This window comes from Eurytemora carolleeae, unplaced genomic scaffold (genome assembly GCF_000591075.1).
Source record: "Eurytemora carolleeae unplaced genomic scaffold, Eaff_2.0 scaffold59, whole genome shotgun sequence".
Classification (NCBI taxonomy): domain Eukaryota; kingdom Metazoa; phylum Arthropoda; class Copepoda; order Calanoida; family Temoridae; genus Eurytemora; species Eurytemora carolleeae.
This window is the reverse complement of record NW_019396064.1, coordinates 462,160-475,989: the sequence shown is the minus strand read 5'-3', so window position 1 is coordinate 475,989 and position 13,830 is coordinate 462,160. Positions and strand designations below refer to the sequence as shown.

At 33.3% G+C, this 13,830-nt stretch overlaps 1 protein-coding gene across 1 annotated transcript; it reads left to right on the top strand.

Moving 5' to 3' along the window:
* The first annotated feature begins 2,287 nt into the window (after positions 1-2,287).
* On the top strand, positions 2,288-13,050 carry LOC111709362 (polycomb protein EED). Its single transcript, XM_023483012.1, has 16 exons — positions 2,288-2,304; positions 2,404-2,478; positions 2,895-3,011; positions 3,748-3,860; positions 4,981-5,056; positions 5,706-5,712; positions 5,757-5,931; positions 6,345-6,419; positions 6,808-6,898; positions 7,412-7,494; positions 8,822-8,919; positions 9,722-9,790; positions 11,530-11,582; positions 11,691-11,750; positions 12,280-12,327; positions 12,711-13,050. The coding sequence occupies exons 1-16, from the start codon at positions 2,288-2,290 to the stop codon at positions 12,724-12,726; spliced, it is 1,173 nt and encodes a 390-aa protein (XP_023338780.1). The 3' UTR covers positions 12,727-13,050.
* The last annotated feature ends 780 nt before the right edge of the window (positions 13,051-13,830 follow it).

The following is a 13,830-nucleotide window of genomic DNA, read 5'->3' as shown; positions in this document are numbered from 1 at the left end:
TTGTTTTCTGATTCTATTCCAATACCCTTTTTAGACCTCAGATAATCCTAAAGGCATTTGACCTCTAGATATCAATGACCTCCAGAGGTCAACATATGAAATCAATGAAAATAAGTCAAGTGAAGTAATAAAGATTGTTAAAGATTAAATGAAATTAATTCAAATTTTTTTCTAAAAATATTTTTCTTTTCATGAAAAAATGTTTAAAGCTTTATATTATACTTTATTAGTCAACTTAAAACACAAGTTTAAAATAACCTCCTGTATTATACAGGCACATTTGGATTTATTGATCATGCTCTTACTGCATAGCTGAGGTGAGGGAGGGGATGCAAAGCATCCATGACCCTCGCAAACTGCAAAATTAACAGAAAAAATATATTTTTTATATCAAGGGGAGGGGGGAGGCAAATTGGGGGGCATCAGGGGGGGTGGGTGAAATAGGTTCAATGAACATGGAATATGGCGAAATAAAAAATAAAGCATTATTGTTCCATAGTTAGTCAAACATATGACCATGATGATTGACAGCATTGATATAAGCCCTGCAGCAGCAGGTCTTGACCTCACATAACCTATAATTGACCTAAGAAATGGTGCAACCTAAAACGACCTAACCTGACCAAAAATAACCTTAGACTAAGGACACCTTAGGTCGGTGTTGGTCCTCTGACCCTTGACCAAAAATGACCTAAGATTAAAGTCGCCTAAGGTCAATCAAGGACGTTTTGGTTTGTCCGACCTAATTCAGACTTAAGACAACCTAAAGTCTAAAGTTATAGAGTCTAATTTTAATGAGTTTAAGACTTCTTATTTTTTTTCTTAATTTTACAAATTCCTTAACTTGTGCAGGACTATTGTAGCTTTATGCAGTGAAAGTCAAATTTGATATAATTTGATATGTTCATCATGTGCAAATCTATCTAGACTACCAACAATTCACAAAACATTTTAGTTTTGGTGAAAAACCTGAATAATGAAATACATTAAAAGTGCAAATTTAAGTTTTCTTAAAACGATTTTGTTTTGTGAATTGGTGGCATGGTCTTATTAGATTTCGACATCATACACCTGTGTAGATATACAATTTATCTTTCTCTATATATAGTAGTAGCATGAGCTGCTTGGAGACGATTTTTATTGGCTAGGAGACCATTCTGCGCATCAGAAGGCTCAGAAAGTCAGTTTACAGGGCTCATGGATGCTCAGCTAGCTTCCCCTCCCTTCTGAAGCTCGGTCTGCCTAGCAAATCTGAGAGGCTCAGGTCTTCATAGCGGAGGCTCATGTCGTCCGGAGATTCCCTCCCTCCCCGTGCACGGGGGGACAATTGGGAAAGAAGTGGGGAAGGGGTAAAGGGGGATATGGACAAAGGGAGGACATGAGACATAATGAGGAAATAGGATAAAGGGAAGGACATGGAATACAGAGGGACAGGGATACAGTGTGTAGGAGTAGTAGTAAGAACGCAATTATTTGTTTTCATTTACATTTTACAAGCTTTCTGCGCATGAGCAGTTTAACAATACCGGTTCTAGAGCGAATGCCGCCAATTACTTGTAATATCACACCGGTTTCAGTATTTTTACTATTTGGTGACTTTTTGTGAGAACTGGCCTATTTAGTATTATTTTTACATTTTAAATTGTTACTTAATGAGTTAAAAGTGGAGTCGGGTAAAATATATTTTTTTTAATCTTGGATAAAAGCAGACACTTAACTGAAACCGGTGTGATTTTCAGAAGATCTTTGTTTTTAAATATTTCAAGTCCCAATTTTCGACTGGACTATACTCCTAAACATTTAGCCTAAACACCTCGATTTTTAAGTCTCCAGCAAAAGTTAAAATGGAAAGAGAAGCGAGCAAGAAAGCTAGAAACTATCAGGTAATATTTTTTATATCATTTCCTTTGGCTATTATCATAATCTTCTTTTCATATTTCGTGTAGTAAAATTAGGAATTTTTGTGCCAAGTTTACACATCACAAAGTTTTTAAATGTTTCAAAAAAATTATGTCATTAAGGAGATATCTGAAGAGGAGGCTAGCGAGCTTGAGACTGGAAGTGAAGAAGATGAGGAGGGGGAGGAGGAGGAGGAGGGAGAGTTGCCAGAAGAAATCCATCAACNTTAAGATTTAAATAATAATTAATTTTTATTGGAAAGGTGTACTAGACACTACACGGTTCCCTTAATTGTTTGAGATTTTAGGGACGATCTGGAAATCACAGATATTAATTTGAAGATTTGATTTTATTATTCGTGTCTTCCTTTGAATGATTTTACACCGAGATGCCAAATTTTATTAAGTTTTAAAATTTTAACACTTCCTTTTTCTGCAGTTCCATTAACTTAAATATTTTTTGTCTCAATTTTTGTTACTTATATATAATAAAATTTGTAAAAAGTGTAAATTCCTTTATAGAAAGTCACGGAAAGAAAAATAAAAAGAATTTGAATTCTTCATGTGCGCCCTCAATCAGGTAAATAAAAGTTCTCCTGAGTTTAACTATTTTTTTTGTCACATTTGTCCTTATTTTTAAAGAATGAAATGGCTGTAAACCGCAACATGGAATCTAATTATTAATTTACAGACTTGCAATATGAATAATTTTTAAAGATTTTTTTTGCTCTAGGTATTTTTAACTTCTCATCTGGTAATCCCCGAAGTATTTTAATTAAATTCAGTAATCTATAATCAATTATTTTTCCTCTAATATTTGAGAAAATCCGCGAAACCTTAATGTACACGAAACATGGCAAATTCCGTGATTAAATGAAACACACTTTTCTTAGGAAAAAATAGAAACTTTAATTCACGAATCACAAGATTCTGAAATTGCGAGTAAAATTGTGGAATCTCATTTCTTTTAAGTTTTATGAAATGTTGTTTTCTTAGTTACCGATATACTGGGCACTGGAAAGAGAACCATGGACATCCCTTGTTCGGTATCAGTGTAAACCATCATCTTAAACCTCCACAACCTACTGTATTTGCTACAGTAGGATATAACAGGTCATCAGAGTAACATTTTTGTCTGCACCTATAAGGTCTGAGCCAGCGATTTTAAAGATTCTGGAAAAATTCGACTCAAGACTAATTTAAGACCATTAATATTGTATTTTGTGGATTTTCATGAATGGATTTTGCGGATTTTGAGATTTTATTTGAATAGAACCCAGTAAAAAAACTTTCGTTCGCCAGCTGATTCTTAAGTCATTCCTAAGATGAGGCCCTAAATTGAGGTTCAAGGATTTAAGACAAGAGCCGAGCTTTTAAATCGTGGACTCTAATTGCGTATTTCAAGTAACCCATAATTTTAAAGAGCTCTAAGTTCGATTAACAATGTTACTCTTTTAAACCTTTATCCAAGTAAAGTATTAATGGGGTAGATTTAATATTCTTCCTTGTCTGTGTTGCGTGAATGCAGGGTTGGGATAAAAAACCTAGCCCAAAAAACGCCCAAAAAAACTCAATAAAACCCACTTTAAAAAACCCGCCTGTAAGTGGGCTTTTTTGGGTTTTGAGTCTATTTTAAAAGGGTAAATAGACACATCTCTAGTTGTTATATCTGTGATAAAAATAAAATGTTCATACTTAATTTTTTGAGTGTTGGCATTTTTGATATTTGTTTCCAATGGGACAGTAAGCTCAAAAATATCCATCTTTTCCTCCATTCTATCGATAATTACCTCTCCCTGGAAGGGTTTGGGATGGGTATATTATTAGCTAAATATTTATTACTGTTTAGAGTAACAATCTACGAAGCTATTTCTGATGGTATAAAACTGAGCCAGTGTTATGCTGATCCAGATACTGAAGAAAACTTTTATACCTGTGCCTGGAGCTATGATAATGATACAGGTCCTTATATGTTATCCACTAGTTCTATATCTGTGTCTGGAGCTATGATAAAGATACAGGTCCTTATATTATATCTACTAGTTTTATATCTGTGCCTGGAGCTATGATAAAGATACAGGTCCTTATATTATATCTACTAGTTTTATATCTGTGCCTGGAGCTATGATAAAGATACAGATTCTTATATGTTATCTACTAGTTTTATATCTGTGCCAGGAGCTATGATAAAGATACAGGTCCTTATATTTTATTTACTAGTTTTATATCTGTGCCTGGAGCTATTAAAAAGATACAGGTCCTAATATTTTATTTACTAGTTTTATATCTCTGTCTGGACCTATGATAAAGATGCAGGTCCTTATATTTTATCTACTAGTTTTATATCTGTGTCTGGACCTATGATAAAGATACAGGTCCTTATATTTTATCTACTAGTTTTATATCTGTGCCTGGAGCTATGATAAAGATGCAAGTCCTTATGTTATCCACTAAAGTTTTATTGCTGTATCTGTATCTATGATGATGCTGCAGGTCCTTATATTAATTTACTAGTTTTATATCTGTGGCTGTATCTATGATAATGATACAGGTCCTCATATTCGTATCTACTAGTTTTATACCTGTGCCTGTAGCTAGGATATAGAATATATTCTTATCTACTAGTTTTGTAAAATACACCTAGCATTTTAAATAAAAAGTCTAACGTCCGGTGTAAATTATTGTTTAACATATATTTATTGTAAAATTTGGAGTTGTGGGCATTGAATTTTTATTTTCAATACTCGTTACCAGGGGTTTATATTCTTACTTTTTTTTAAAGGTAATCTGACAAAATGTCGAATTTCCATAATAATCAAGCCGATATCTACTATAGCCGAAGTTAGATTGATTCAATTTTTTTTACAAAACATCTAATTGGCTTTATCTGTGAGTTGTAAATTTTCTTATTTCAATCCCAGCTTAGTTCAGTCATGGTGGACTTGAGATGATGTTATAGGTGGTCCCTAAAAGTCTGATTGATTGAGTGATTGATAATTCATTTGGGGGAATACAATTATATTCAGGAAGGGGGAGGGGGTAGGGTTCAAGAAAATATATACTCCTATTTACTTTTCTTCAGATCGCCCCATTCTGGCTGCTGGAGGATTTAGAGGAATCATTCGTGTCTTCAGTCCTGCCAGTATGAACTGCATCAAGTAATTTCTTTTTGGATAAGTTTTACGATCATTGCTTAGGATCCGGTTAAGCATCATATTAGCTTATTGGATTCGGATACTCAGAATATGTGGATCCATGAATTAAAATCCAACTGACTGAAAGTCAACCAAAGCAAAAGTAATGAACTCTCAAATTAAAAATTGAAAATTATAATCCAACTAATGAGAGATTAATTCAAGTATTAGCATTAAAATGTTGAAAAAATTAAAGGAATTTTTGAAAATTCTCCTTAATGGAAATACTTCCGAGATTGAGTCCCTAAGTACCGACATTAGATACAAAGAATTTGGTCGAAATCAAGTGGGAGTAATTTAAATATTGAAAGATTAAATTCAGTTTATACGAAAAAAATTGTCTTTTTGTCATAAAGGTTAGAATTAGTGTTCGTATCATTTGAACAAAAATGGTTGTAAATTCCTATTGGAACAAAGACCAATTATTAATGGTTTATATTTCTCTGGGTCAGGGTTCATCCTAGATATTTTCCTAAATTGTTAGATTTTCTTCCAAAACTTGGGATATCCCCTTTACAGTTGTAGATTTGTTCCAAATTTAAAATTGCAGTTAGCCTGGCCTAATTGTTTCTCGAATGAACACTGTTCTAAATTTGACAGTTTTTATTTTCAGGCACTTTATAGGTCTATTGACTCCACTTTTAACAAGAATTTAAATTTTAAGGGACATGATATCCTGCGTGTACTTTCTTTGATAAACTGCTATTTTTTCTGGCAACTCATCATTATTAATAAATTGTTAAGGCTGTGGAACGTGAAGACCGAGGTAAACCTGGTAATATTCGGTGGTGTTGAAGGACATAGAGACGAGGTCCTCAGTGCAGATTTTAATATGGACGGTAGGGATACTCAGGATTGTCGAAAAATGTACATTTTTATCGAGGGGGGGGGGGTTAACATTTGCTGGAAATGTGAGTTATTGCGAATGATTTTTGGTGCCTTTTAGAGAAAAAATTGTGTTCCATAAGAGGATGGGGGCTAACTGGGCCCAGCCATTATTGCCTTCACTCTTTTATATGTTAGGCTGAATTTTTGTCTGTTTGTGAGTCCTATCGTAACTTAGGAGCCCCTTAACCGATTTTCCTCAAATTTTAGAAGAACTCGGTAGAATCGCGGGAATGTTCTTAATCTTAGCTCGGTTTTAACGTTACAAGTTAAGAAGGTTGACTTTATAACTAAAGTTAAGAATTCCAGGCAAAGTTGGGTTCCAAAATTAGCCAAACCCCCCCAAAAACTTTCAAAAATGTTTCAGGAAGCCGGATTATATCCTCCGGAATGGATCACAGCTTGAAGATCTGGAGATGTGATACGGAAAAAATTAAACAAGGAAACAGCATTTTTAGATATTACCCTTTTGTAATCTGCAATCCTCCTCTCCCCTCCCCCTCTCTTTTCTTTCAAAAACTTATTTAGATGGTGTTTCTTGTTTATTTAACATAGGAACTTTTTAGGCCGAGATTCATTTTATATTTTAGGAATGTCCCCCGGCCCCAAATTTTAAGTTTTTTTAGAATGTTGACTGTAATTTTTTTAATATTTTTCTGTCTGATTTTTACTTTTGGGGAAAAATAATAGTTTTGGGGGAAAAGTAACAATCAGAGGTAAAATCTTACTTCTATTACTTTTTGTACATTTTTTTAGAATCTTCACTGAATGACAGGTTCTTGAATAATAATAATAATACTAATAATGATAAAAACTGTTGTATTATACAGCAATCAATCAGTCCTATACATTTGGTACAAAAAGGATCTTTCCCACGGAGCTCTGCCATTTTCCTTACTTTAGCACACGAGACATACACAGGTAAACAAGTGAGAAATTTTCCCTGACATGTTCACCCCCTTCCCCTTCAACATCCTAGTTCAGAAAAATCATGTGTTTTCCCCAGAAGTTATAATATACGGTTGCGCGGAACGCAAACATTTTCTACACGGGTTTTTCGCTAAATTAGGGAAAATAAATGATTTTTGGGTAAAAAGTAAGTGAAAAATATACACATATGTTTTTTATGTTTTATGGTTGGCTTTAATGTTGTAATTGGTAGTTAAAGTGTAAATTAAATCATAAGTTAAACCCATATGTTGATATATTAATCAATCAACCCCTCAATCAATCAATCATTGATTAATCAAGCAATTAAGAAATAAAGAATGTTGAAAAATTTGAATTTTAAATGAAATTTATTCATGTTAAATTGAGGTAAAAATGAGAATGAAACTAAAATATTATGTTATGACTAACACATGCATGGCTAAACGGATCCAAGCAATTAAACTCAAATTTTGATGCATTTTTATTTAACGATTTCTTTTTTAGAAACTATGTTGACTGTTGTAAGTGGATGGGTGAATTTATTCTGTCTAAAAGCTGTGAAAACTGTATTGTATTTTGGAAACCAGGTGAGAATAGTTAAAGGGACAGTTCGCGAAGATCTAAAAGGGGTGCTGGGTTAAAAATTAATATTTCTAATGTTTTTCTAAGAGGTTTTGACATAATCCTGCAGACTTAATAATTTCTATTAAATTTGTGCGAAACTTGTGTTGTTTGTTCACTTAAAATAGAAATCTTGGTTAAAGGGGCTGTAAGCCTAATTTCTAGTGACCCTCCTGGTAATGTCTGATTCACAACGATACCCTGCAAAGCCTAAACTGGTCAAGATACTGTCATTTTTCTGACTCGAAAAGTGATTCACTCTGATAATTTCTCCATTGTTTCTTTGAAGAAAGAAATGTGCAAGTCATTTTTGCGAAAAACCACAAATGAAAATAAACTAAACTATAAAAAAATAATTTCATACTTGATCAGACAAAGGATTTTAGGGTAACGTTGTAAATCTGTCATTGCCATCTGTGCATGCATGATCACTTGAAATTGCCGATCTAAATGAAAATCAGTAAATAATTTTTCTCTTTATTTAAATTTTTATTATTTTACCCATTAGCACTCATTTTTCTAGTTAAAAGTATTGCAGTATTGCAGTAGTATTAGTTTTTTTCCTCAAATTTAAATATGTTTAAATTGATTTCTGCGAAACCCTTTAGTCTGCTTTTGGTGTATTATATTTTTAAAAGTAAATTTCATCAATTTTTATTGATCTTGGATTGAGTAAAATTCCTTGAATTCTAGAATATTTAAAATTAAAAGACTTTTCTTGTTTTTCACAAGCTTGCCAGTTTTCCACTTTGTCTAGTGATATTTTTTTCTTATGTAAAATTAATTTTTTAAGAGTTTAAATTTTCAATTCTGATCATTCTTACACCTTAAACCTTCCACAATAGATTGGGCCTATTCGGACTCGGTTCAGCCGTTTTTACATTTATTATACACAGACAAACAGATACACGGACCGACAATAAAAATCTTGGATGCTGTGCTTAGGATAGGGATCAATTTTGGCTTCCTGTATCCGGATCCGCAAAAATATGCGGATCGGATCCAATGGACAAAATATCAACCAAAAACTGCTAACAACATCTTTTGCTCTCAAAATCTAAATCTTAACTGCTGAAAAAAAGAAAGATTATCAAAATTTTCCCCATCTCTTGAATATTTCATCAAGCTAGACATAAAAAGACGAAATAAAGTAGAAAAATAATTTGAAAATTTGTTTTTTGTTTGTTCATGACCTGGATCCGGATTCGGATCTGGATCCAGAACTTTTTAATCCGAATCCGCATCAAAAATGAATGGATCCTAAGCACAGCTGTTTTGAATGATGTTGTTTAGACCAGGAGACGAGTAAAGAGGAAACCAAGGAGATAATCAGCACAAACCTAAACAATACTGAGAACAAGGTCGTCGTTGTTCATAAAATTGGATACAAGGTAACAGAAGGGATATATATTTGGTTTAAAATATACGGGTTTTCATCCTTGAATTTAAGAAATAAATGATTATAATTGTTTTTCTGATCGAGTGTGAATTAGACATCAATAAATAAATGAATTAAGATCATTCATTATTCCGTGGAAATCAATGCTTTTGTTTTTCGTTTTCAGTTGCGGCTTCCATGTGAAAGTTATTTTCGCATTTATTGTTTATTAAAAGTAGAAACTCACAGAAATATACACTTTTCGAGTCAGAAAATACGACGTTTTTTCACGTTTTTGATCAGAAATTGCACTTGAAATTACGACGAATACGCTATCAGTCCATTTAACCTATCAAATTTCGATTATTCCTAGCAAATTTATCTTTATTGAACGACAAACCCAACTTCTTTTGGATGAAATGAAAGGTTCGAAAAAGCTATTTGACACTTTGGGGTGAGTTGTGTTTAAATTCTAGTTTAGAGTATCCTGCCCGGGCCTCCCGTAAATGAAATCCCCTACCCTAGAGAGATGCTAAATTAAAATCAGAAAACCAGGTCCCAGTCCAGCTAAGTTTGAGAGGTGTTATGTCATCAAGTTGTAAAGTTGCACAAATGGTTCTATCCCGGGCAAATCGCCATGCGGTGAATCTCCTCCCGTGATAATGTGGTGCATTATCAGTATCCATGGATAGGTTTGGTGGACAGGAGCGTCGGTCCCAATTTCATCGAATGATCTTTGAATAATAATAATAAAGATTGTGATAGCGGTAGCAAGAGCAAGGGCAAGAGCAGGAGTCTAAACATTTTATTTGCAGGATTGTGAGATCTGGTTCGTAAGGTTTGCAATGGATCTGGAGCAGAAGGTGCTAGCTCTAGGAAACCAGGTATATTAGGACTTAACCCTATTTTGATTGGGCTATTTTTGTCTAATATAGATTGTAAGGAGAGGGTGTTTCCCCCCTATGATTTTGCCCTTAGATTTAAGATAGGGGTGTGTGAAACATGTCGCTGGTCCAACTTTTCAAGGCCTGTTCATTAATAAAAATTATACCTCTAACTTTAATGCAGTGCTTAGGATTCATTTAAATTTGATGCGGATCCGGATCCGGTTCCTGGATCCGTATTGAAAAAAATGGATCCGGATCCAGGTAATTTCAGAAATGGTTCATCAGTTTTTCAGTTTTTGGTTGATATTTTACCCCTTGGATTCGGATCCATGGATCCTCATATTTTTGCGGATCCTAAGCACTGCTTTAATGGTTATGGTGTAAGGGAGGATTTTCAAAAAGTTCAAAAAGTATGTCGCAAAAAAATTTAAAAAATAGTTATTTTTACTTTTGACAAATATTAGCATATGACGCATGTTATTGTATCCATTTATCAAGGACTTTTCAAATATATAAGTCTTAGCCCTGTAGCTTGATTAACAAAAAGGTTATTAACCATTTCTGATTTTTTTAACACCGACCCACCGTTTGCCCATTCTCCACCCTACCCTATGCATAAAAAAAAAATTTAGCAAAATTGTTTACAACTATGATATTGAAAAAGTGAAGAAGTTTTAGCGATCTAATGTAAGCCATTATTAAGTTATTCAGAAGAAGCCACGGGGGGAAACACCCCTCCCCCTGTCGTGATAGGGTTAAATGAACTGATTACTCCCCTGGCCTTTGATCCTGCCACGCCTCCTGGTGGTATCTCTCCATTATGAGTTTTTTTCTTGGGGGGGATGGTGACTTTTGTGTGCTAAACCCGTGGGTTTTTAGCTATAACCTCCTATTCAGATTCTTGCAACTCTATATTTGCAACCTGATGGAGTAAACCTTGGATATTTCAAATTTTAAGATTTGAAATATCTAAAGTTTACACCATTATTAGGCTGCAAGGTATGAGGATTAGAAATTTTTAAGCTTGTATTTTATAACTTTCAAAGCGTGCAGTTATTTTTTATAATCTTTATCTACTATTATTTACTTGTGTGGTTTTCCGTTTGTATCCAATTAACGTCAAAACGGCTGAACCGATCGGGCCCAGATTTTTTGTGGGACCTCACGTGAACCAAAGGAAAGGTTTATGGAAAAGCGAATTTTCGATTTTGTCTCTTTACAAAATTAGATTTTTGAAAGTTTTGAAAATCCACGAAATTTTTTTTAATCCGCGAAATTTTTTTCTTACAATGTATACAAAGAGAAAATGTTCACAATTAAAATTAGAAAGTCCAATATTAAATTATTCCAGAATTTTTGAATGGACCATGCTGTATCTAGAATATTTTTGAATGAATCATGATGTATCTAGAATATTTTTGAATGAATCATGCATGTATCTAGAATATTTTTGAATGAATCATGCTGTATCTAGAATATTTTAGAATAGATCATGCTGTATCTAGAATATTTTTGAATGGATTATGCAGTATCTAGAATATTTTAAAATGGATAATGCAGTATCTAAAATATTTTTGAATTATGCAGTATCTAGAATATTTTAGAATGGATTATGCAGTATCTAGAATATTTTAGAATGGATTATGCAGTATCTAGAATATTTTAGAATGGATAATGCAGTATCTAGAATATTTTTGAATGGATTATGATGCAGTATCTATAATATATTATTTAAGGTCGGGAAAACGTATGTTTGGGATTTAGATGTAAACCAACCCTCTCAAATCAGGTAGAAAAACATGGTATTAAAAAATATTATTTAATGCACAATTGTGTTTTGTCGGGTTTTAAGAAATAACATTCGCAGGTCCTTTAACGTTTAATATTTTCGGTTCAGGAGCGCCGTTCTTTCTCATCCAAAGTGCACTTCGGCTGTTAGACAAACCTCACTTTCTAGGTAGGAACTATTTGGGTTTTTACACGTTTTTTTATTTTCAAGAAAGTTTAAGAATTGTTTTTAAGATTTAATTTTAAAAATAAAATCACTTTGCCCCCATATTGGCCTCACATTGAACTCACATTGGCATTACATTTGCATCACATTGAACTCACATTGGCCACTCGTTGACCACACATTGATTACACATTTACCCCCAACAATAGTCACACATCAACCACACTTTGACCCCACATTGAACTCGCATCAACGGCCTCACATTGAACTCACATTGGCCTCACATTGGACTCACATTGGCCTAACATTGAACTCACATTGGCCACTAGTTAACCACACATGGAGCACACATTTACCACACATTTACCCCACATTAAACCCACATTTACCTACAAAAATGGCCATACATCAACCACACTTTGACCCCACATTAACGTTAGCCAAAATTGGCCAAATTTTGACCGTCTACGTTGTCCAAAAATGACCCCACATTGACCATGCAGAGTGTTAAACAATTTGTTCTATGTTGTAGGGACGGAAGTATTCTTCTATCTGTGTGTGATGATGGCACTGTTTGGAGGTGAGTTAAACAATTTCTCATTTCATTTTTTGAAATCATTAAAAAGTGCATTTTTAGGTTTTAGTCAAATGTAACTATAGTTTCAAAGCTTTCTTCAATATTTTTATTTCTCGTTTTTAATATATTTTTTTAACCGTAAAAGTTTATTTTTTCAATAGTCATTTGCGCGACGGTTCAAAAATATAGCGAATAAACTGAATAAACTGAACAAACTGAATAAACCGAATAAACCGAATAAACCGAATAAACTGAATAAACCGAATAAACTGAATAAACCGAATAAACCGAATAAACCGAATAAACCGAATAAACCGAATAAACCGAATAAACCGAATAAACCGAATAAACCGAATAAACCGAATAAACTGTAATAATAATTTCAGGTGGGATAAAAATTGACGAAATGAAAGTGTGGATTAACAAGAATACAATATCCTGACAAACCTAAACTAAGAAGACTGATCAACACCTCTGCCATATTAACAAGGGAACAATAAACAAGACTGCCATTTTTTTACTTCGTGTACAGTGGTACCCAGAAATCAGTGAACTGACTGATTGTCGTCTTCTTTCTTTTGTGTAACGAAAATTCGCTAAGGAGTTTGTAATTTGTAATTGATTCAAATCTTAGATTGTGCTCATTTGCAGAAATGTATCTGTTACAACAATTACAAAGTACAAAAATCTTAACAAACGTGATATATTATGGGTACTTATATACAGGGCTACCCACAATGAATCAAATAGATTCTAGTACAATAGATAGTACAGCTGCATTCTGACGTCACAAGTGTCAACTTAGTTTTTGTGTCCGACAAAATTATCAATAATTTTGATAATTTTAGAATAAAGTGCTTGTCTTACAGTAATATAAGTGCAATTTTATGTGGTTTTATTTAAGAAAACATGACAACTAATGTGAGAAAATTTCGTTTTCCTTGTTATAATTGACACTTGTGACGTCGTGTATAAAAAGGTCCATTTCTCTGTTGCCAACTATTGTACTTGATAATCTATTTGAAATAAATGAGTCTTTAGAGACGACTGTACAAATTTCATTGAAACAATTTATGATTTAAGGTTCCCTGCAGTTTTAGTCATGGTTCTTTCTTTGTCAAAGAGTTAATTTATTTAAAAAAACATCATCTGGCTCAACGAGTTTTGGTCGTCATTCATGTCGCATTCTTTTTGGGTCAACCCTGAAATCCTGTGTAAATCGTTGAGTTCAAAACAAATTCTAATCCATTTTGTGTCACCTGTAAAATTATAGGTTTAAATAGTCATGAATCTTCGTTTGCACAATTTAATGATTCGGTCCGTTTATTATCTTTTATTGGGTCACTTCTTATTGTTAAACATTTAGTGCACTTTGAATTATATAAAGTTTTTAATAACACATTTCTGCTCAATTATGTTTAAGAAACATTTACCCTTTATTAGTCGATAAAACTACTTCTTTTTCTCTTTGTTCTATATTTATAGAATCCGGACCTTTAAAAACTC